The 21327-nt window shown below is 40.8% G+C and overlaps 1 protein-coding gene and 1 long non-coding RNA gene across 5 annotated transcripts; one reads left to right on the top strand and one right to left on the bottom strand.

Moving 5' to 3' along the window:
• Nucleotides 1–644: 644 nt before the first annotated feature.
• On the bottom strand, nt 645–7245 carry LOC112494711. The gene is made up of 3 exons (XR_003060455.1): nt 7178–7245; nt 941–1067; nt 645–821 (listed from the first exon to the last, which is right to left on the bottom strand). It is a non-coding gene; the product is annotated as an uncharacterized LOC112494711 (long non-coding RNA).
• Nucleotides 7246–7361: 116 nt separating this feature from the next.
• Nucleotides 7362–21124, top strand: LOC107270160 (putative carbonic anhydrase 2). 4 transcript variants are annotated; one of them, XM_015744899.2, is made up of 5 exons: nt 7362–7503; nt 18116–18381; nt 18678–18791; nt 19096–19536; nt 20321–21124. In XM_015744899.2, exons 1-5 carry the CDS (start codon nt 7501–7503, stop codon nt 20490–20492), a joined length of 996 nt encoding a protein of 331 aa, XP_015600385.1. In that variant the 5' UTR covers nt 7362–7500; the 3' UTR covers nt 20493–21124. The 4 variants fall into 4 exon arrangements, with proteins under 4 accessions (XP_015600385.1, XP_024943365.1, XP_015600384.1 ...); XM_025087597.1 differs by having other exon boundaries at nt 18678–18815; XM_015744898.2 differs by having other exon boundaries at nt 18678–18860.
• The last annotated feature ends 203 nt before the right edge of the window (nt 21125–21327 follow it).

The following is a 21327-nucleotide window of genomic DNA, read 5'->3' as shown; positions in this document are numbered from 1 at the left end:
TTCGCAAAGCTATTTATTACCCACTAAAAACTGTAATAAGTCTGCACTTGATTCCACCGTGCCCCCAAAGTAATCTAAGTAGATATAACTATCGATTATTTATTTCATTAAAAAAAAATTTATCAATTTTCCATTGTTTCGTTCCAACTAAAATCGTATCCAAAAAAGTCAATTTAAACCGGCCGTCTTATCATTTGCGAGTCCACCCCTGCGCACTTCCTCGCCCTATCTACGTGAACCCTCTGCCCCAGCACTCTTGGTGGCTTTCATGAATATTCGGCCCTCTTTATTACAGGTTGAACATGGTAATGGATTTTCTCCCAACCCCCACTCACCTCCTCCTTTCTTTATCCTTTAATTTATCCCCTCAGCAGGTTTGTTTCTTGCCTCCTCAGCAAGAACACTGCATCCCCGATGGTGGTACATAAGTACACATAGCACTTCTATAGATACTATACCTATATATATATATATATATATAGTATGTACCATAAGCATTCACGTTGAAGTTTCTCTCTCGTGTCACTCTGAACTTCCCCCGTAAGACTCTGTAATTTACCTAAAAGCTAATAAAGGAGTAGCTCCATACCCATAGCAGAATCAGACAGTTTTATTCCATATTAATAATCCAGTAAATTATAAATATTTCCACGATAAGGAAGACTTATGTTATGTATATACATATATACAGGCACTCGACCCGAGCTAGTTCTGCCAAGCATTTTTGAATGATTAACCATGTGTACCAGGATCCTTCTACCCTGCCCTATTCTCTTACCCTTTAGATGTCATACTTCATCGTTCCTCCTCTTCAGGTGCTTCTATTTATACAAGAAGATAGAGACATGCGAGACAATGGTTATACAGGTTGGTAGTGTATACATATATACATTTAATATAAAATGGTACAATTAGTCACGAGACTTTTAAATTGACTTACCCACACGATGTTACGTATGGTCTTTCAAAGTTTCGCCAGAGGAATAGGATATGACCTGTGCCTTCTTTTTCTTGGCGACTTCTAAGCGCCTTCCGACTTCGAAGAAAAGTGGTTCTGCAGATGCGTCCTGCACAAGAAGAAAAAGTTACCGTGCATCAAACGAAATACGCCCTTAAAGGACGTGGAAGGAGTTCTATGGGATGCTGCGGCAAAGCGAAATTTTATGGAATTCATTTATTCGAAAGGCTTCACAGTATAATTCATGACGTCTTTGACCATGCCTACTGAGATCACTAAGGTTTCAGTACAGAAAGTGAAATTAAAAGCGTTTCCAGCAGCGAAGGCGGTAAAGATCTAAAAACATTTCGGTTGTTCTTTATTTTTTGAAATTTCATGGGCATTCCGTGGGATAAGGGATCTGCGAATAATTAATTTAATACAGTAGCGAACAGTATCTGAGTATATATATTATATACTTTGGTTTATTACTCATTGATGCGAAACTTCCAAGCATACAATATTAATGAAGTGTATAAAGCAGTATGAAACTATCAATAAATTGGAAATTCCGCGACTCAAAGTATATCTATAAGTCATACAGGTATTCAAAGCTACGCATCCAAATATAGATATATTTGATATTGGCCAGTGTCTGTTATATTATATTCCACTAGGAATTAATGAATCGAAGGTAATGCGTCGTATCTTACTTTCAGTCCATTGCCTTCCCTTAGGCATTAAGTGTATGTCTTCGAACGAGAATTAATGCACGAAGCTTCACACTAATTTTACCATAAAGTCGGACCCACAGTCTCAAACAGAATTCTCATGGATGTCAGGTGGTATATCGTACGATAAGAAAAATAAGTAAAAATAGAGTAATTAGCCAGTTATAAAATTCAATTAAGTCAAACTCATATACGTGTATGTCAGACTATGAGACACTGTAGGCAATTCGTAAGGCGTGCCTGAGAAATAATTAAAGTGTTACCGGGAAGTCCCGGTCAGTGATCCGCAACGAGCGACCGACTCGCCCAGCGCACGCGATACACATTCGATCGTCAAAATTGAAAATTCCATTAACCAATCACCAGGGTACCAGGCGATTATTCTCGACTAACTAAACGGCATTTCCTTTCCTTAATAATTGTCAAAGGTATGATAATCGAGGATATAGGAAATTTGTGCAGGCATATTACTACCGCCATATCGTTAAAGCCCCACGGCAATTTCACGCAGATAATTAGGTCGGTTTGATAAATAGATTGACATATACGGAGTATTAATAGTACGCGCGACCATATATTACAGCGCTTAGCTTGATTAACGTCTCCAAATGCAATGCATTATTGCAGTGCACGCCACTGAACATGCTGCCCAGCATCCCTTGTATATGGCAGGGGTGCAACACTCGTCCCCGGCTTGGCTTCGCGCCCCTGTGGTAGCTGCTGTGGCGAGTGGGGCGTCCGCTTATTGCATATTCCACGTATGGGGCTATCATGCACATGTGACCAACATCACTGTCACGCGTGACCGTCTCTGCGTGACTCCTTATCTGGTAGCTTCTGCTTCCACATATCCATCGTTATATTCAATTCGACGATAAATTTTTATCAATTTATGCCATCGACCATAATCCTTTAAACGAGTGGTCCATAACGACCTCAGCCTCCAATAGAAAATCATATCTACGTCATACTGTATAGAATTCATAGTAGGTTTAGTCTGTCACTGAATGGAAGAACCAAATAAAGAGGATATGTATTACGTAAATTCGTTAACCTCATTCGTGGAACAAGTATTTCCAATGAATTTTAATGACGATCAAAATTGTGGGTGAATTCAACAAATTTTTCAGATTCACCCGGATGCACTGATACTTTAGTAAAGCCGGATTTAATATGATAAGGTATACGTATGTATTTCATATGTCAATATATTGATGTATATGCCAACTGTGGTTTTATATTAATTGCGATATTTCTATCGGGTAATTATTATCTACGCGAATACAGCTTCTGGTACGTATATGAAGACGTATGGTTATTTCACATTGGATCTCCGCCGGTCACCGTTGATGAATAATGCGCCAATTGTCGTTCAAACTTCATTCCAATGCACGTGCGAATTTCAAGAGAATATCGAGCAGTACTGGACCTCCTATTAGAGCAGTGCATATTGCTACAAGTATCGCGGACGGGTTAATGCAGCTTGTACGATCGGAATTGGATGAATTTTAGCCTACTGACAATTAATCGGATCGGTTATTACACAAAGGCATAATTAGAAACGTGACTGGATAATATTACTGAACAATAAACAGGTTACTCCGTTCGTCATACACAGATACAGAAATAATAAATGTACATTGTCGACGGTCCAGATAAATGGAGAATTAATTGGTTGAAATCACAATGGCAAAATATATACTATCAGTACCTATACTGAATTCTATACTATACAAACAAAAGATTTTTAATTGGATCTGACATTGTAATTAAACCAATGTCAAATCATAGACTACATATACGTACATATACGCAGCACTATAGCCTACAGGCAAACACTTCTTTCTCGACCGTTAAGTTAGATTAGATGATCTTGTTTCTTATTATCAAATCACAATAGCCTCGACCGATCGCACCTGTCACTGTATACGTGACCTCGAATTTTACGCATCTTGCCAATCTCTGGAGTTAAGTTTTTATTTTGTTAATTAAATCAAGGCTTTCCATAAAAGATAAGTAGTATACTTGGCTTAAGCCGAGCGTGGAAATAAAGTCTGAAGCATTTCACGAAACTCAGTATCGATATTGCGGAATTGCAAGGACAAGGTAAAGAAGCACTTTGAAATTTAATAGGAATTAACGCGAGACTGGTGGGTCTTAAAGACGTAGCTATCTTTCAGACTTGAAACAACGCTAGGCTACGGTGAATCATCTAGTTATCCAATTAACGTCCGTAGTGCTAGTTTGAAATCATTAGCCGTGGCAACGATCTCGAACAGATACTAATTAAAGGATAATGTTATATACATAGTACCCCTCAAAGCCATGACAATCTTTTGGAACGACCTATACCACTTGAAATTGATTTTCATAGGATTTAATATTTTATGTAGAGATTTAGGTACTAGGTGAGATTGCGTATATCGAGTTTTTTTTTGCAATCTCGTGTAGAATTATAAAAGTTTATCAAGTATATTTGGCGATCTTGAACAGCCTTTAAGCATTTCGCAAAATTGTTCCGGAGGGCATTCTACAGTTTATTAAATACATTTTTCACCGTCCAAAAGCCTCGGAGCTTTTAGGCAAGCGAATGCCGTTAGTAAATCAGACTTTGCGCTTAGGCGATCCGCGCTGCGAAAAAAAAAGGTAAAATTGCTTAAAGGATGTTTTCGTCATTATGAAATAAACTAACCTTGATCTTGGTGGGTTCATCCTCGCCGGAAGACAAGTGACAAAAATCTCACTCGACGTCGTTGAGGTATCAAAGGAAAGACGCGGTAAATTATTATTAGGCGACTCCGTCTCGTGGAAACGTTGCAAAAGGCCGCACTCTCAAATTTCAAGGTGGCTCGTCATGTCGCTTTTTTTTCTTCATTTTGAGATAAAGGCGATTTTACGTTGTTCCAGAGGATTCACGGAAAAAAAAACATGAGGATCCTTTCAACCGAGAAACTGAATCTGTCTGTCACTATATATATATATTGGAAGATATATGAACGTATATACAGATATAGAAGGTTATATGTATTTATGCCCATATACTCTGCATACATATATATTTAAAAATGAGCTGAGAGAATTCATAAGAGGTTTTGAAAGAGGTCGGGTATGGGTGTCACATTTTATAGAACGCGAAGCCTCCGCGATCCTCTTTACCGCCGAGCCTCCCGAGAGCCTCATAAATTGCATGAAGTTTGCAGGCGAGAAGCGCTACTTTCCAGTGGTGTCCCGGGTTACATGACTGTTCTCACACATCCGACTGCTGCAGAAGTCCGAAGAATGATGACTGGATCTGCGCAATTTTTATTCCTTTTTTTTCGTCTCAATACTTTTTCACCATTTTCCTTCATACGCATCCTATACACCACGTCAATCGACAGCGACAACTCGCCACGTGTCTGCGTACACGAAAACTTGTATTATCCGAGGTAAATCCGTGAAGTAAGAAAATTATAGAGAAGTTTACAAAGTGTTGTAAAAAGTTACAAAACGAAAGTGTGCACTTGTACGGAACATACCAAAATCAATTTGTATAGGTGTATTAAAAAAAATTATGTAACTTGTAGCATAGAATTCGTTAGAAATCTTGAATTTATTATATATCCCACTAGTCATCGTACGCGAATGACCGGGAGGTATGGAATATTCAATTTCATTCATAATTGCGTGTCGAGTCGCGCGAAACATGAGTTGTGTCCACAGTGTCGGAACCGACGCGAGTGCTCCCGGAAATTTTGACAAAATAATCACGAAATCCGTGTGGCTAATGCGGTCAAGTCTGGTCAAGGCTTCGTTAAAAAAAAAAAACACTCCAATTCCATTGTTGTATTAACAACGCATGGACCTGTATGAATAAATTTGCAAACAATGGAAGGGTTGCGTCAAATACTCGTATAAGTACTACGTCTGTGTTTTCATTTCAATGAAGTGCCGCAAGACGTTTGAGCCTTTTGACATCTTAATGAAAGTTGCCACCTCAAAGAGCCACGATCCCTTCCTCTTTGCCATCCAGTAGCCGTCTGGATCTCCTTTAAGCCGCACTTTACCCAAAGAAATTAATCACCACCCCAGTCGACCATCTTGAAATATTTTTCGAGGTCAAGTAACCAGGCAAGAAGGTCGTCGCAAGGGGAGAATAATCGATCAAATTAATAATTAGCCTACTCCGAATAATTCCTCAATGAATCCCTTTCATTTAAACAGTCGGTACCGTATCTCACTGTAATATCCTGTTTAGAGAGTGGTATCGTATCTATATTATATTATAAGAGGCAGGTAGGCGGTTGGCCATCGTGTTTACGGTCGTGTACCTCCATTGCAAAATAGAGGCTTGTAAATAATTCCGTTTTGCGCAGTAATATCGAAATTGAATAGCTTGTAAAGAGGATTGGTCAATGGATACCGGATAGCTTCTGAGTTCGACGTTGCCTTTTTAAATTGCACATTCGTATCTGTCTTGATCGAAGGTCGTAAGTTAAACGCAATCAGGAGAGCATATATGTACATGATATATATACCTATACTTAGAATATAATATTACGATAGACGTTGTGCAAATCGGCCAATTATAATAATTGCTTGACCATGCTCAGGGGCTGGCTCGAGTAGCTACCTCGGGAAATGCCTATTGTATTTCTCAAAGGAGACTGGTGCCGTATGAGTAACTTTACTTATCAGGCAGCAGGGTTACGTGCGATAGGTATTTCAAGCGACCGTTGTGAAGCCTGTAACGTGGTCCAGGATCGCGATCATGAAAGGCAAGTTTGTACGTTGGACAAGATAGAATTCAGTTGCGGTGGCGCGAACCGTGACGCCCTTCTACTAGAATTCCCCATGCAATTCCAGAGTTTCCTACTTCCTGCCTATAGTCTAATTTAGTTACCTGTTCGTACAGTTTGCCACTCAAGTGCCACGCGTTACCATGACTATGCGGTTGGTTATCGAAGGTAACGCAAATCTGTTGAGGGCTGCTCGTATATTACTACTGAAAATAGTGATAACATTGTTATACAATATGAAACTTTGGTGAGCTTGTAAATCGACACTTCATTGACGGATTGCGAGGCAGTGACCGTAAAACAAGATGGCTAACACGTCTCTAGATTGAATCTTGGCGCTCTGCTAAGTCGATTCTTTATGCTTCATGTTCTTCCACGCCTGCCTGGACCCGCCGCTGTGATTTATTGTCTCGCGGTAGCGGAATAACGAAAAGTAACGATGGGAGCCAGAAAACTGAGGGACTTTGCTTACAATTAGCCCACTGGGTTATTCAATAGTTGACCGTAGTGCACTATTGGAATGAATGCCAAAAAAAATAATAATTTCACCTACACAATTTTTGGAAAAATATATTAACGACCATACAGGACCTTGCAAAAATTACATACAGAAGTCATTAAATTAATCTACTCTTAGTCGAGTATCATTAAAGCGCCGGTATTAAATAAAAATTCAGCAGTTATACGAAGCATTACTTTTCAATATCATACTATCCTGCAGATTGTCTTACCTTTTGGATTGCAGCATCCACCTGCAGGATCAAGAAACAAGACGAGCACGTATCGTTCCACAACGAGTTTACAGGTATACTAACGAGAGTTGAGGGATGTACAAGTGTTGAGTAGCCAATGGGGTGGGGGTAGGGCAAGGTTAACGGAACCTATAAAACGACCAGCACCTGCTAAAAACCTGTCCAAACCGTAGAGCGACTCGGTCGTGTGGAAGCGCGGATAATATCGAAGTAAAGGAGCATTCGGTGATGGGAATCCAGTGCTGACGCTAAGGCACGAGTGATATATTCGCGTGTGTGGCGAGCAAGTGCAACAAATAGCAATGGTAAGTCATATAGTGCAGAATAGGATCGATCAAGGTAAATTTAATTAACCCGTCCATTAGGTCGAATGAACTCTCAATCGCATATAGATATCAGAACATTATACAGTGTCGTACGTATAGTTTGCTCTACAGTAAAAGATCGATGGATGTTAAATATTTTCTTTAAACAGAACATCTCGGGTTGCACATAATCCATGAGCTTTATTAATAGAAACAGCTGAGCAGAGAAGGTAAACCAGTATTGATCTTTGATGCTAATAGAAATTGATGCGCATTACGCGGTAATGTAAAAGCTCTGTTGGCCATTTATAACACGCTACTCCGAGTCCTGAATAACGAAGCGTCTGAAATACTTCGTACGTCAATGCTAACCGAAGAAGCGTGACTGAGACTTGCATGTATCTTTGATTGGCACGACTGGAAAATGCAATTACTGCCATCTGATCGCATTCGAAAGCCACTAGCTGAGACGGGCTTAGTTCTGCAACAGGGATTACCACTCTTTCTAATTGAGTTTGCAATCAATTCCATAAGCCGTGCGAGAGAATGAAAGGAAGATGAGAAAGACATAGACAAAAGGAAAGGAGGGTAAGGTGTCCTTCCTGTAGGAAAAGTACCTTTCAGACTTTAGATCATTAATCTAGGATTAGTGTATCCTCTCCGCGTCCTACTCCCCTGCCTACGTCGAAAGGAAGAAAATGAAAGGGATGAAGATAGAAACGGAGTATAGAACGAAATATATAGATATATCGGAGTCTGCAGTACCATCCGATACAATCGATCTTAAAACGATGAGATATTTTTTCTCTTGGCATTTTTGTAACTTCGATCCTTCCTCGCTAGACCAGGACTCGCGAATCGAGGATTGGACGATCAGTCGCGATAAGGGTGATTATATCGCAGGTCCTAATCAATGTCGATTTTTCATCATTAGAAATCGGACTGAGCCGTAATATCGCAATTGTACGTACTTATGCATATATATATACATAGCTATAATATATATATTATAGCTATAGGCATATATATAGTTATAGAGACACTTGGAGAAACCGTATTGAAATTTGCTACAACCGAGGCAGGAAGACGCTCGACGTTCTCGCAAGTGGCGAATTTCCGAAACTTGCCAGTCTTGGAAAGTCGACCCAAGGGCACAAGTCGTCTCTAGGAACTTGGCTGACATTTGACTCTTCGTGGGGATAAACCAGCCAAGCATTATCCGGCTGCCATTAACGTCCCTCTTAAGGACCCCTCTAATGAACTCAACTCCCGCGTGTAATTGTTTAAAACTTCGCTGCTTTATTCTCTGTTAATGTCCCTTATCTGGCCAACGAAGACGAAGCGACCGGGAACAATGTGGAGAATCAGGAAAAAAAGGAAGAGAAACGATCTCTTTTACGCGTTGCTGCAATTGTCCCAGTGCAAAGTTGCCGGAAGCTCAACGGCGAGGCTTGGGCTACCGTTGAGCTTTAAGCCGGTATCACGCGGCGCGACTTAAAAGCGATCGATCAACGATGTACATATAGTGCACAAGCCGACGCCACCGTCCCGACGCTTTAACCCGGTAAAAACAGTAACGCCTCTGCGACCACTTTCCCGAATAGACATTCCACGTTAAAATAGTACCTGCTGGCATCTCTCTTCTATCTATTTAACGTTGAACCTTATATATATTTTATCCAAAATGGCCACCTCACTGCAGACTCCGTCAAGGCTAAAGTGCAGACACTATTGGATGCCACGATATTAAACAATCCTTCTCACGCTTCAGTTTTACAAGGAAAGTCCGTACAGGCGCTTGCGGCATAATGAGGGCAGATAAAATCGGACCTCGTGTAAAAGCTTCGTATTTCTCCTACTCATCCAGACGAGTACGACGCCTACTCGTAACGCGAGCGTTAGTCTCGGTAATGACGACAGTCGGCCATTCAAGCGTTTGCAGCAGTCTGCTTTATTACTTTGCTTTTCGGGTGAGGTGTACAGTAACGATCGCACTTATTCAGGTTAACGATAAAAAAACAGAGACACTAAACTATCGATATCAAATGGGTTCGTTAAATCCTTAAGACAACATCGTTTCCGTAACGATACGTTAAATGAGAATTCATAATGCCTACATAAACATATAAAGTTTCGTATAAAATAATCCTTTAGGACTATCGTTAATGGGGAAACTGTTGATCATAGATTTGTCAATGATTATAAATCTGCAATCTGCAATCTGCTTGTATCGAGCTCTCGTTAACATAGAATTCTAATTGCACCTATAGGTTTTACATTCTTGTCCTTGATGATTGTGTACGATTTTATGCTTCAATTAGCTCCACCTCGCCTCGCTTGGCCTGATTGCTGCCACTATGTGGCCAATCTCGACATTGATAATTTTATCATCCGTGTTAATACTCACATTCCTCCATGGTATACGTCCCTATGGAATATGGCCTATTGTCCTGCGGTGACGATTCTCTTGATGACGTAAATCAGGGTTATTCTCTGTTGAAGGGCACCGTATGATTTTATCTCCTGTGGGAGTAAGAGAGAGGGGATGAGGTTGAGGACTAGGAAAAAAGAAGGATAGAACTCTCGATACTTGGTGAGAAAAGTTTGTAACTCCCAGCTTCCGGGAGGACTGCGTCGCAAGTCGGTGACGTTGACGAAGCGATATGAAATTTTGTGGGTTGAGAAGGGTGCTAGGGTGAGGAGGAGAGAAAAGAAAGGAAAAGAAAAAGGATGAAGGACAGGAAGAGAGTAAAGTCAACTCTTTCCGATGATTTCGTTATGGCAACCACAAGTCAACGCTACTTCTTTATGGTGTAACTTTGCCGTAGATGCTCCCGGCAACTTTTCAAACCTGAAAAATATGAGAATTTCACGAATACTCGAATAAAGCTCCATTCCCACGCGATTATATTCCAGCATGTCTGACGTTGACCGATCGTAAACTCGTCTTAAGTTCGACTACGAAATTCGACTTCGAGCTTTGTACAAAAGGCCGTCGGGGGGATTGAACGCTATGACGTGTAAGGTCAGCCGAATCTTCCTCGCGAAGGACGTGACCGAGAGCGACGTTTAATCTCAAATAACTTTTCGAAAGTTATTTGGGAAGTTTCTGCACTCGAACAAAAGCTATACAGACAACCGAGGAATTTCCGAACCTTAAGACAGAACTTGAGATACTCGTAAGACCGTTACTTCGACCAGGCGATTTACGAAATTATGTTTTTTTTTCAGTGAACGAAGAGTTAATAGTTATCGAAACGGACGTACGTTATTTCGAGATAACGGGAAAAACTGAATCACTTACTAGTAGTGCAGCAGTTGGGAAGATACAATTACTAAACACTGGGTCCTGGTAACAAAGCACCCAACTTAGCGTGACCTCGTATAGAACCCGAAGGGAAGCACGCGTGGTCAAGGTGCATACCGCAACGGGATTAAAGCGGGATAAAAAAAAGTTTGAAAAAAACGGATAGAGGAAGAAAGAGTATACGAGCATCTGTGAACCAGGAAGCCATGAATCATAGTGCATATATCAGATTAATTCAACGTTTATATTTTGAAAATTCTTAAAATATAAACTTTGAAACGGTGGTTGCGTGGAATACTGTATGGTCGGATTTTTAGGTTTGAGAATAAAATACAAGGGGAATAATGTTGACGGGGTGTATCTTCGATGATGGCGCCAATCGACGCCACTCGCGACGAAGAGCGATGGAATTCAGAAAAATCTCATCAGGCGTCGCATTAATAATTACAACGAATGAGCAGTGTTTTGACAAAGGAAGTACATTGTGGTGTGAATAATGGGCAGGTGAACCGAGCGAGGACCCCAGCAGCATCGCCCTCCGGCCATTGTACGCACGCGTTCCTCACGTGACGTCATATCCGCTCTTATTATTTCGCTTGGCATACAGTTCAGGTATTTCGCCACTGTGGCTAATAAAGTACCTTGAACTCGTGCGGTTGCAAAAAAAGCTCTGTGATTTATAGCCTCAGGACATGTCGGACGAGTGTAAAAATTTTTCACGAAGGATGTTAATTATTATTATTTCCGTTTCCATTCGAAACCCTTTCGGTTGAATTTGTTCTTTTTTTTTACCTCCCTATAAAACGGAAAGCAAGTCAACTTCCAAACGGGAAGTCGCGTTCCGCACCGATCCGAAAAAACAATCGAGAGCTCCCTTTCACTGCGGCAAAACTGATGGAGTCTCGAGTGATTGATACACGTGAAATGTTTTTACGAAAATAAGAAACTTCATTGTGGAAAATTGGACGGTTATACGATTTTTCATTTCTTTTTTAAACTTAAAAATTTTCATAACTGCATACGCATGCTGTAAGTTCATAGTGGTCAATTCAATGGTGAAGTGCCGATCGTATTCATTTAATTTCTCATATGATGTTTAAGACTGAAATCATATGTAGTAAGTTCCTATATTCCACCAGCTATACATATAAAGACAGAATTTAACATTACAGCATGCAATCTCCTTCAATTCTGGTATTCTACTTAAACGATGAGCGACACAGTTATCACGAATGGACGAACCTAGTCAAATTACTCGGTTAATGAGAATCCGGTAAGTTTCGTTAATAGAGTCTGAAGTCCTTCGAGAATACCACTTTCTACATGACAAACTTGAAGCACTTGCCTAATTAAAAACCAAGCACCGACAAAGTCATCGTCAAACAACCCACGAGAATTTGTACAAGAAGTAATATTTAAGCATCCATTTCCAAACAGATTTTACTCTCTCGTAAGCTTCTAAAAGCAGCGTCGTAAAGCAAAGCATGTCTAGTCGTCTGCTCGTCGGTTGTATCGCCAGTGAAAATTTACGATCCGTGTAAAAATGAAATGCCTCGGTACTCGCGTGGACCCGAAAAACTAACGTAGCCACAGCAGCAGTCGATAGTCGACAATTTCCTTCGATATTAATAGAAGGCATAACTTACCTCATAAAACTCGGTAAAAGTTGTGAAGCTACCAACTATACTAAGTATACGTATACACATAGACCCAATACAGACCAGGACGATTTCCGCAATCCCAGGACTTTAATCCACTCTTTAAACTTTATAGGTTGCCGGTTACAATAGTTGAGCGTAGTGACATCGCGGGTTTTATCTCCTGGCCTTTTAATTGTGTGTTTTCCGCGAGGAGTAGAGGGGCGCGGAGTTTACGGTGAAATAGTACCAGGAAACGAAGCTCTCAGGGATGGTACGGATTCTGGACTGGGTCTCTAAGGATGGTCGAGAAAGCTTAGGTGGTCGAATCAGTAGATCCGGAACGAAGGAGGCCAGACTTGCTGGAAGGAAAGAAGCTTTCAAGGACTTGGAAAGCTCTAGGACTTAAACAAATACGACTTTAATTTACCCCTGACTATCACGAATGATTCAATTGTTTTTGGGTGAAAATTCAATAAATTTCACTTAACATTACTACACGAATGCAATCGATCCGAAAAATCTTTCGACCTTTCTATTAGTTATCGAGGTGAACGAGTAGGTCGTGACGTAATTATTTATTGCAGTGAACAGTTTTGCTGGATGACGATTTGGCCTGGCCTGCTTTAACTGTTAAAGGTATTCACCGAATAATAATCCCAGTAGGGGGTAGCCAGAATATGCGCGACGATTTTCTGTTGGCTTATGCAAATTTTATGTGCGGCTGCACCTCATGTTACGTATGTATATTTCCGTCGTTGCAGCATTTCCCGCTAATACGTTGACGCATCTCCATAAAAATGTAGCCTTCTCGTCAAGATAAAATTTTTCCAGAAAATAACGAAGCGCCATCGCATATACATAAGAGCGAGCGTCGCGACGCTTTTACGTAACGTCACGATCGTGAAAAGGGGAATTAGACTTTTCCTCAATTTACCATTTTCCGTATTACCCTCGTTTCTATTGTTTGCCTAATCTGAGTATTTTTTAGTCTGAGATCAACCGAACAAAGCGGCACGATCGAGGAGCTTACAGTCACTCGTGGGAATTGCACCAGGAGTGTTGGTGCAAAAAATAAAAAAATAATGAAGGTAAAAAACAATGAACGAAGGAAACGGATCTTCACAATGCAACGAATCCAGCACGCACCCTTCCGGTCAGGTTTTCGCGAAACGCCGTGAAAAGCTCGCGCGGCTTAAATCACGTTGAAATATTTTATGCAACCCGCCCATGGATAATGCCCGAACAACGTCCCCGTCCTGTTCAAGGACTCCTGCACTTGTACACGTAGGTATATGATAGCGTATATCCGGTGATTTATGATACCACTATCTGATTTGACCACGCGTTATTCAGGGCATTATCGGCATCCTGGTAACGTGACCTCGACTACTGAAATTTGGTTTGTTGGAAATAAAATTTGTAATGCGTATCTTTCCCTGGATAGAACGGGCTTTGATGGAGTATAAAAAAAAGAAATTTCACGAACGATCCTTCCTTCATAACTTAACAGAGAATTTCATTGGGAATTCTATTAATGCACATCCGCCTCCGCTGCAGATCCCTAGTATCTACTGATGCTCGCATTATAATAATCATTAGTGGAAATTCATTTGGTGGAAGCATATGCGTAATGGAATCCGGAAGGGACGTAATATGCGAGCCAACTATGAAAATGATATACCTGGTGTGTAACTGTAAATGAATAATCATTATTTGACTTCCTACGGTGCATTAGCATGACAAAAAAAAAATAGAAGAGCGTAAACCGATCATGACGAAAGGAAAAAAAGTAAAAGCTAGTCAGTGATTCCGGATGTGCGGGACGAGCCTTGAATTTATTCTAGACATTCACTAGGGTGAATATCGGTAATTGTATGAGAACAGCCGGAATCCCAGGAAGGGGAACAATGGACTTCAATTATTTTCATGAACCCATCGATCGGGATCTTCGCTCTCTGACGAACGGGATGTTCCGAACCTCAAGCGCTTCCTCCTGCCTTCAAATTTCATTTCCACGATGGCTCTCACTTTGTCCCGGAATTCAATTTACATGCGTTCGTTTTGGCGACAAGTGTGCCGCGATGAATTTGCAAGATAATCGAGGCTGCTGAATTTATTTTTTTAATATTTTTTTTATCTTATTTCCGTAAACGCGCCCATGCGTAAGTCCACGTGAAAACGTATCTGGCGTTTATTGCCGTCGACGCGAAGGAACCTACGGCGCTCGATAATCCTGCGAGGACGACGCTGCTGCCCCTTTGCGTCGGCGAAGCTGATCGTGGCGAAATTACATTGCGCATAGCGGGGTGCGAGATTTGCATTTTAAATTTCGTTACGTTTGTTCGGCGAGGAGAGCGAAGAAGCGCGAGAGGAGACACAGTGAAATAAATAGAAGGGATACCTACTGCGGACAGAAAGACTGACGCGCGGCAGTAGGCCAGATTAAGCGGAGGAGGCGACCAGCCCCCGGAGGACGCAGATTTAATAACGGCGTTATTTAAGATTTAAATATGAATTTATGTTACTTTTGTAGGGTTAATTGAGGTTTGGATGGAGTCCCATTTATTCCACTTCGAGCGTCGTCAGCCAGCCATTGCCGAACCCATTCGCCTGAGTAAACTTCGTCTTAAACGTCATAATTTCATTAGTCGGATTTACCAGCACGCGGCAAATACATTATACAATTACCTTCTTTTTTTATTCAAGAAAAGGAAAAATCAAGACAGTCTTTCTAAAGCACTCCCTTCAATGTCAGACCATCCCTACAGCTTATATTTACGTTTCCTTTTTTGCACTTTCCTACCGTAAACTAGGTTAAGTTTCGATATGCGCCCTTTTCAACATTCTAATTGCATTTTTGCGGGTTTTTTTTCAATTGGGCATTTGACGTGTTACATTGAGGTTAAGCATGGTCTACGTACATATGTTTGTATACAGGGTTATTCATGACAAACGGACCGGCTAAAGTTGGACGCGATTGAACGATTCTGCCAATCGTAGCAGTGCGAACTTCTTAAACAAATGAAACAATGTGAAAGTCATGATTTTAGCAATTTTATAACGTTAGCTTTTATTTCTTTGATAATGCCGACCTGCGCTGATTCATGAAATCATCCGTTCACGGCCAATTTCACCTGGTGCGTTTGCCGTGAATAACCCTGTATATGCATCCCATGTTCTCAATGAGAGCCAACTCACGTCCTCTTGTCCGAAACCGTAATCACAGTCATGAAACTAAATTGAATTTATTTTCCATCTTTCAAAGTCTAGTACTCGGTGAGCATTCATATCGCGGGCATAAACTTTAATTTCAGTATGTAAATTACGGATGCGGTTACTCCATTACCGTAAAGCGGTACGAGCGTTAAATAAATCCGTAAAAAGAACGCAGAATTGCAAGTAGAAACTGGCGCTCATCCTCGAATGTTAAGAGTAGGTATGCATAAAAAAAATGTCAAAAAGTATCAGAGAGAAAAAGAAGATAGAAAAATCCATAAAAGTTTCTTCGTTAGAAAATTGTATTAAGCAGCCATTCACACCGGCCAACACGAATGCAAACATTTTATTGGTTTTCATCCAACGACGAAGAAAAAGTCCAACAAGTTTTTCTCTAGTTCAAATTTCGCGCGTCTCGATTCAAGGACAAATAATCCCGTGCCAGGAAATGCAAATTTCAAATCCTATATAAAAATTCCTACGGGTCAAGTATTTACCTACATGCAGCTACACATGCTAGGATCTACGTATGGCTTTGGTGCATGAGCAATTCTTATTGTTGTCGTTGAAAACCAGCTCCACGGGCGCGATTTCTTATTCCTTCAATTTCCTCGAGATGAAAAGAAAAGGAGAAAATTACGACGGAAGAGCCGAATGGCGAGTTAATAAAAGGCCATGGATCGTTTACTCCGGGAAATGGATCGATCGTGCCTCGAGTAAAGATACGTTCGATTGAAATAAAGTAGGTTGGCGCACAAGCAATAGCCTGTACAGGTATATATAGCATACGTACAACGTAGTATAGATACTTATAGTATACTATACTACAATACTTTTCTGTTTCTTAGTATTTCGGTAGTGGCGCACCACGAAAAGAAGAATGGTTTCTGCCGCCGGCAACACGGTTACGTCGAGGCCACCGAAGTGGATATAGATTCGCCTTAAATTATTGTTTACCCCGTCGCGTACCGTAGTGGCAATTTTCTTCTTTCTTAACTCTTGAAAAGTTCGCCTTAATCGACGCGGTTGCACGCTCAGTGAGAATTTAAGGCTGTACGGTTTCCTCCGCAACGGCAATCCAATTATCGAACCACTTAGATCAGTGTGTACGTATACAGATATATGGTGTATGAATAAACTTTGAAAATTTCATCCGCATCAAGCTGCGAAAATACATGCCATTGAAGTTGAATATAACGACCGCGGATGAAGTGGCAAATATTTGCGAACAATTCGCGAACTCCATTTACTACACGTAATGGCAGCTACCTACGTACTATAAGTATATGTATACATACACATTCGTACTTTGGCTAGACAGTCTTTGCGCGAAAGCAATGATGCGCGCTGAGGTATAATAAAAAGAGTAAATAGAGAGAAAAATATTCAAAGTCAAAGAAATTGCAGGAAGAGAGAGACAGATAGAGAGAGAGAGAGAGAGAGAGAGAGAGTAGCGAACGTCGCATAAGGGTTCGTTCACATTGAACTTTTTTGTCAATGCACCGCGCTATTGGCAAAGGAAGCAAATATGTGAAAGGGCAATTTAATGAAATTTGTGTATGCACTATCGCACCTAAAGGTCTCCTCGACCCAGTGCATATAACTAATAAATCTTCGGAAACGAAATTTTCGCGGTGAGAAGGTAGCCTAATATCTAGCACTCGGCACCCACATGTACTTACGTGTAAAGTTACCTATACTCCATGTATCGCCGTATACAAGGGTAATGCATGATGCACGTGCAGACTGGCAAATCGAACGTCAGACTCGTGTATTGACCCGTGAAACGGAAGTGTTGCATCTCTTTGACGCAAAAGCCGAGAGAGACGTGTCGTCGTCTTGCGATTCGACGAAGCACGAAGAAACGGCGGTTCCGTCGTCAATTGCTCCCTCGAAATGTCACATGAAAAATGAAAACGCGAGGGAATAGTTCGTTCCGTTCTCATGAGTGACTTTATCGTTGCGCGTGCGAAATATATCATCTGTAAATGCTAAGCAGCGTTCCTCGTGCCCGCAAAGAATGGCATGGCCTATGGCCTATGGGCAAAATTTCATTAGGGCGCGTTTTCACGATATCTCGGAACATTTTACTTGAGCTGTTAATAATTTGATTCGGAGCCCCTATTTTTTCACGATTTCCACCAATCATAGTTTCGATCTTAAATAATACGATAATATAGACAGGTACATGACAGACCCATCCTCAGATAATGCAACAGTCTCGAATAACCCTGTACACCCCTATTTCCCTCTTTCCCATGGTAAAGCATCCAAGTTCAACCCTTGGTCCTTAATTCTTTCAGGGGAGTCATGGAATTTGAAATTTGATCGGACACCCTTCAGAGCGGATTATTATCAAGCTGCTAAGATTTTCATCTTAAGACTTGCCTTTTCGCTAAAGCCGTAAGGAAGCCTTCGTATAAATTGATCTTGGTATAACGCTTTGCAGTTTTACGTCAGCCTAGGAATCCTCCTTCTGATTCATGGAGGTAGAGCAAGTGATACGACGCCCTCGGCGTCGGCCACTCTTGGGACGCTCTATCGTCAGGCACGATCTGATCAGTACTACATGAGCAGATACGGAAGTGACAATACCCCGTTGAGTTCCGGTACCATCAACGTCAGAGCGGATCCCGTGGAACATCGGGATGCTGCGTACTACGAGTCGCGCTGCATCACCTGCGACCCCAACAAATCTACTGGCACCGATCGGGGGTGAGTTGTCGTTCCGACCCTTGAGTTTTTCAGACACGCGCGAGCCCAGGGCGAATTCGTTCGTTATTGCAAAAGTTCATGGAGAAAAGTTCGCACGGAAAAGAATTTCTGGTGACCCACCCTCTACAATAATGGAATAACACGTGCGACCGCTCCGTGACGTTAGATTAGAGAAATCCCATAAGTTCCATTTGAGTAATTATCCTGGATTTAGACGGGATATATACGTTGTAGCTTGTCAAATCGTTCGTATCCGGTGTTTCGAACTTACTCACCCTGTGGAATTAATTTATTAGCGCCTACGTATCCGGTTCGAAGTACAGACCGAGGTACGACTGGTACGATGATGATCTGGAGGATCGAAGATACCGTGACCGATACGACGACTACGACCGATCCAGGGGACCTGGGTACGACTACGATCGTTATGATCAGTATGGACGATACGATTTATTGAGGCCCTTGTACTATGGCGATCGGTATCCGTTAAATTCATCATTTAGTATTATTTTCTTTTCTTACGTTTCTTCACCAATTTTATTTTTTGTGCACTGATTTTTTTTTAATACGATTTTCTGTATTTTTTTAATTTGAAAAAATAGTTGGCGTATTTAATGATTCTAATTTTCAAAATATTCTGATACTTGCACGTCATTTTATTCCTGCGCGATTTTTTGTATGTTTAATGTTGACGTAGTTATTATTCTTTCTCAGGTATGATCGTTATGATCGGTATGATCGAGATCGGTATGATCGGGATCGGTACTTTGATAGAAATTATGACAGGGGTTACGATCGATACAGCGATCGTGGCAATGGCTATGATAATTTGGACTCTCGTTTTCCATACGATCGTTATGATCGTTACAATCGGCGACCCTATGACGACCCTTACAGCAGATACGATCGGATCAATAGTTACGGCGGTGGCAAGTACGACAGGTACGAGCCGTCCGAAAAGCATTATTGGAGGAGACCTTCCGAAGATCGATATGGGTATGATCGGTATGGTGGAAGAGGAACCGGAAGCGACGGAAGAGGATATTACTCTGGAGGCACCTGGGGACCGGGATACGACAGAGGATACGCCAGTGCGTGGAATTACGGCGGAAATCGAAATAACTGGAGGGACGTGAACAGAGATCGTGATGTAGGGTGAGTTATTGGTTTTTATTAAAAATTTCAAAAATTCATTAGCATTCCCTTTCTTTTAATTACCTCGTACAACGCGATTGCAAATTATTGTAACGTATAAAGGGATACGGAAAAATGGCATTGTTCGCCCACCAAGGGGCCATAGAAATTAATTTGTAATAAAATCCCTTCGGTGATGTTACTTGTTACCAGGGAGAAAAACGAAGCTTTATTTTCCCATAAAATACAAATCGAGAATTGATTTTCCGGAATCCTACGAAGCACGTAATTGAACCCTTTTTCGAAACGACCTGCTTCGAATCCGCAAGTGATTTGTTACTTCTCGATTGACTTCGCATTAAAAGAGAAATGAAAGATCCCTTGCACCCTGGAATATTTACAGAAATAAATAGTAAAAAAAAAAGGACCTCACAGCATCCACCCAGTTTCATAGGTAAGAATAATTGGAAATGAGAAGAAAAAAATTTAATAACATTTTGCTTAATTGACGGTTCGCAAGGATTCTTTCCGGAATGTAAAACGACCCATCCTCTCTAATTGCAATTTATTGGCAGTAATTTAACGAACGCTCCGAATACAAAGGCAAAGGGTCGAACTGCGGTCGCATCGTTACTTGATTCTAAGAATAATTATTACGCTCCAAGAAGTAAATCATTAATAAAGTTCAAGAGTGTCCGTGGCCACCTTAATAGAATTCCGATAAGGCTAAAAGATTGCCAAGTTTCTTCAGGCATAAAAGAGATTCGTGGCTTCTCTTATTTTTTGTAATTTTTTTCCATTTCAGGTATTATCGGCCCCGAGATTATTTCTATGACAGTACTGCTGCACCGGGTGGCATAAGAGGTACGAGTTATCTTCACGAACGGCCTGAATCCTCGACAAAACCGAACACGAATGATCAAGACAAAGCGACGAGTTCGCCGCAGTCTCAGGACAACAAAGTATACAAAGACTAGAAGCATGATAAGAGCATTGCTAATAAGATCGTGATACGAAGATGGTCTTCGATTAATTTATGGAGGACTCGATCAAGGGAAGGAAATGTAAAGAATCCAATATAATCCTATTCTTACTTAAAAGGCATTGATCGTTCATTAACGCCTTTTATGTAACGTCGTTGGGCATCATTAATTTTGCACAAGTTGAAAATATCCTTTCGACAATATAATACAAAAATTAATTAAAATTTTTTTAATAAATTCTCTTTTTTTTTTAATCTGAATAAATTCCTGTCTAAAGGCTTTAAATTAAGAGCAGCACCCTCGTAGTTAGTAATCTAGTATCTTAAGTGTTCACAATGTCGAATGGTGTGCATCAAATAATACCTTTAATCAAATTCAATACAGTGCCTGGAATCGAACGTTTAAATGATAAAAATAATCAAAGTGTGAAATAAGGCAGCGACTCAATCAAGACTAATGATAACGACCCAACATTTACTGCATAACTATACCGACATAGTTAGTAACTTATTCTGTCCATCGCATCCAGCAAGACTTACTTCTTGCCTATCGTTAACATTTATTTAACTACTTTCATAAAAGAACAAAGAAAAATAGAACAGCGAATAAAAGCTATCGACAAAAGATTCATAAAGGATTTACAATATCATTTCCACCGATAAGTTTTCGCAATAAGCTTCGCAATGAAAATCCCAGAAATTTCGAAGAAACTACCCAAAGTTGCATCCACCGGCAAACGGCAAGTACGATTTCCAGTCATGACCGAAGTTCGATTTTTAATCAAACCCGAACAGCCGGTCGCTGAGTCCGCCGTGGAAGAAACAGTTGA

This window comes from Cephus cinctus, unplaced genomic scaffold (assembly GCF_000341935.2).
Source record: "Cephus cinctus unplaced genomic scaffold, Ccin1 Ccin1_scaffold0709, whole genome shotgun sequence".
NCBI classification, from domain to species: Eukaryota; Metazoa; Arthropoda; class Insecta; order Hymenoptera; family Cephidae; genus Cephus; species Cephus cinctus.
This window is presented reverse-complemented; position numbering and strand designations above follow the sequence as displayed.

Coding starts and splice junctions, on each gene's coding strand:
- LOC107270160 (XM_015744898.2), top strand. Junction 18,382..18,677: donor TCTACTGGCACCGATCGGGG/GTGAGTTGTCGT, acceptor TTAATTTATTAG/CGCCTACGTATCCGGTTCGA. Junction 19,537..20,320: donor AACAGAGATCGTGATGTAGG/GTGAGTTATTGG, acceptor TTTCCATTTCAG/GTATTATCGGCCCCGAGATT.